At 34.0% G+C, this 3,772-nt stretch overlaps 1 protein-coding gene across 2 annotated transcripts in view; it reads right to left on the reverse strand.

Annotated features, from left to right (window-relative positions):
- Positions 1 to 3,521: 3,521 nt before the first annotated feature.
- Positions 3,522 to 3,772, reverse strand: part of LOC136843889 (uncharacterized) — a 229,836-nt gene continuing 229,585 nt past the window's right edge. For both annotated transcript variants that reach the window (XM_067112766.1, XM_067112767.1), the window contains exon 7: positions 3,522 to 3,772. This exon is cut by the window's right edge and continues 125 nt beyond it. In XM_067112766.1, coding sequence (XP_066968867.1) covers positions 3,722 to 3,772 — 51 coding nt within the window. In that variant the 3' untranslated portion in view covers positions 3,522 to 3,721.

The following is a 3,772-nucleotide window of genomic DNA, read 5'->3' on the forward strand; positions in this document are numbered from 1 at the left end:
TCTGCGACTTTAGTAGTTCCTCTTATTCTTTCATTTTTGATCCTGTCCATTTTTGTTACTCCACACATCCACCTGAGCATTTTCATCTCTACCGCATCCAGTTCCTTTTGTTGCACTCTCTTTACCGGCCATGTTTCCGCTCCATACATCAAAGCTGGTCTCACTACTGTCTTAAACACTCTTCTTGTAACCTTTATGTTGATTCTGCGGTCGCACAAGACACCTGACATCTTTCTCCAATTTTTCCACCCAGCCTGCACTGTGTGGTGTGTTATTTCTACATCCAGATTTCCATCTTCAACATCCAGTTTTCCATCTTCAGCCACTGTTAAACCAAGATACCTAAATTATTCTACTCTGTTCAACCTTGTCCCTTCCATACTAATCTGGGAGTCTTGATCTTCATTGAAACTTAGGTATTCAGTCTTCTTCCTACTGATCTTTAATCCTCTGTCTTCCAGTACCTTCCTCCATTGCTCTAGTTTTGACTCCACTACCTCTCTGTTGGTGCTACATAACACGATGTCATCAGCAAACAGCATGCACCAGGGGGATTGATCTGTTATTCCTTGAGATAGCAAATCCATTGTTAGGTCAAAAAGATATGGACTTAGAGCAGATCTTTGATGTAAACCAACTCTTACTGGTATCCATTCAGTAAACCGAACGCTGCTTCTAGCCTGCTTCTTTGCTCGTTCAAAAATGTCTTAGACCAACCTCACATACTTCTCCGGTGTTCCTTTTACTCGCATACATCTCCAGACATCTTGGCGTGGGACTCTATCATATGCTTTTCCAGACCTATGAATACTGTGTGCAGTCCTTTCTGCTTTTCCCGGAGTTTTTCCATTTGCCGGATGGCAAACACTGCATCTGTCGTTCACTTTCCTGGCATGAAACCAAACTATTCTTCACCTACGAATGTTTCTTCTCTAATTCTTTGATCCATTACTCTTTCCCAGATTTTCATGGTGTGAGACATTAGCCTTATTCCCCTATAGTTTGCACAATCCTGGATGTCACCCTCCTCTTTATAGACAGAAACAATAAAGTTTTCTCTGCATTCTTTTGGTATCGTTTCCTGACTGTATATTTTCTTTGCTAGGTCCCACAGCATGTCTATTCCTTCTTCTTCCAGGCTCTTCCAAACCTCTGCAGGAATTCCATCTGGTCCTACTGCTTTACCATTTTTCACCTTCTTTAGTGCCTTCTTTACTTCCTTCATGATAATATTGTGTGTCATACCAAGGTTCTGGAATCCATCTTCAAAGATTTTTCTAGGATTTTCTTCATTTAACAGGTGTTCATAATATTCTTTCCACCTCTTCTTTATCTTATCCTCGTTGCATAAAACTACTCCATTCCCATCCTTAACCTCTTTTATTTGGGAGTGGTCTCTGGTGTTCTTGTCCCTCGACTTTGCAATTCTGTGAATTTTTCTCTCCCTCCCAGGTGTTTCCAGCTCTTCGTGCATGTCATCTAATGCTCTTTGCCTTTTCTTGTGCAACTGAATTCTTTACTTGTTTCTTATGTCTTTGGTACCTCTCCTTATCCTCTGCTGTCCATAGTTTTCCAAGATCGTCTTTGCATTTTTTTTGGCTTTCACCACCTCTTTCACTTCGTCGTTCCACCACCAGGTTTCCTGATCCTCAGGAAGTCTTCTTTCCAGATGTCTCCCAACACCTCTCCACCCACTCTCTTTATCACCACACTGTTGCGATTCCACCAATTTTGTACTTTCCTCAATACTCTCTCGTTAAATTCCTGCCCCGCTTCCTCCTCGTGTCAGCTTTCATCACTTGATTGTTGATGGGTCACGCGCAGGCCTACCTATGACTGTGTTCCCTATTTCCAAGTCCATTACCACCACCCTGTGCTGTGCTGCCATACACTCTCCATTGGAAATTTTACTATTTCTCGCCTCTCTCAGATTTGGTCTTCTGCACATGAGGAAGTCAACTTGACTTTCTCTTACTTACCTTCAGAGAATATATAGTGGCAAACTTTTTTTTTCCTTATACTATAAATTAACTGCGTGTATGTTTATATATATATATATATATATATATATATATATATATATATATATATGTGTGTGTGTGTGTGTGTGTGTGTGTGTGTGTGTGTGTGTGTATGTTCCTTTCAACATAAACTATAAACTATATAATGTATACATACATAGAATATATATATATATATATATATATATATATATATATATATATATATACAGTATGTATGTATATATATGTGTATATATATATATATATATATATATATATATATATATATATATATATATATATATATATATATATATATATCAATGTTCAGGACCATTCTAAAATCTGTGGTACCCGCTTAGATATGAATGATTTTAAAATTATTGGATCTGCCGGTAAGGACGACGAGTTGATGGTGTTGGAGTCGCCTTATATAAAAACTAATGTACCAACACTAAACACCCAATCGTCGTCCACACAACTGTTTATAGCATAACTGCCTGTTTGTTTACGCTCCACGTTCGTTATAGGTTTCTTTCGTTTGTTTATTTTCTCCCTGTCTTTCTAGTCACTTTTTAGCTCTGGCCTTGGTAGGTGTTCCTTTCAAGTTCTTGTTTTAATTTTTGTATTTGTAAATGTTTTAAATTTTTAAATTTTTAAAGAAGTTTTTCCCATTGTATAAGTGACATTTTAAGTATTTATTTTATGTAATTTTCCAGCCCTGAAGATGCATCATGTGATGTGAAACGTTGGCAGAATAAACTTGTATCTTGTAAGAGACATGCATGCCTTTACCTCTTCAACCTGAGATATATATATATATATATATATATATATATATATATATATATATATATATATATATATATATATATATATATATATATATATATATATATATATATATATATATATATATATATATATATTATAAAACCCTAACTATAGATAAAGCTATCCATTTAATATATCAGTTTCCTAAAATCAAGGTTTTCTGCGAAAAAATGGAAGATAGCTCATTCAATTCATTACACCCGAAAAAAAACTCTGTTATGCTCATGACTATTTTAGAAACGAGATGTTTTTCCCGCGTTTCTGTATTAGAGAAACCAATGGGTATACGACGATTCTAGTTAAGAATGCATCTATTTGCAAAATCTGCGGATTAGTGGATCTTCTTCTGTACTTAAGAAACTCGAAAAGAGAGCCTTCATATATATATATATATATATATATATATATATATATATATATATATATATATATATATATATATATATATATATATATATATATATATATATATATATATATATTTATATATATATATATATATATATATATATATATATATATATATATATATATATATATACATATATATACATATACATATATATATATATATATATATATATATATATATATATATATATATATATATATATATTCTATGACTACGACATTACAAACTTTTTAGATGATAAAGGTGACAGAATCATCAATAAATGAAAGATATTCTCGTTTGCTGCTCTTGTATTTTTTCTTCCCAATTATAACAACAAGTTAGCAAAAACAAAATACAGTTGCTGTCAATTCAAATCTCAAAACTGAAATGCCATGAAGCCAGGACATTCCAGTGTCATTGCTCCACGTCACGTGATCCCTACCAAATAGGGCACCTTTCAGAGCACTTTCCAAATTTCAAGTCGGGTCCTTCAGTAATCCTTCTTCCTCCTGACCTTCTTGCAAACTGTATCTTCCCAACA

The sequence above is a fragment of the Macrobrachium rosenbergii genome, chromosome 12 (genome assembly GCF_040412425.1).
Source record: "Macrobrachium rosenbergii isolate ZJJX-2024 chromosome 12, ASM4041242v1, whole genome shotgun sequence".
Classification (NCBI taxonomy): Eukaryota; Metazoa; Arthropoda; class Malacostraca; order Decapoda; family Palaemonidae; genus Macrobrachium; species Macrobrachium rosenbergii.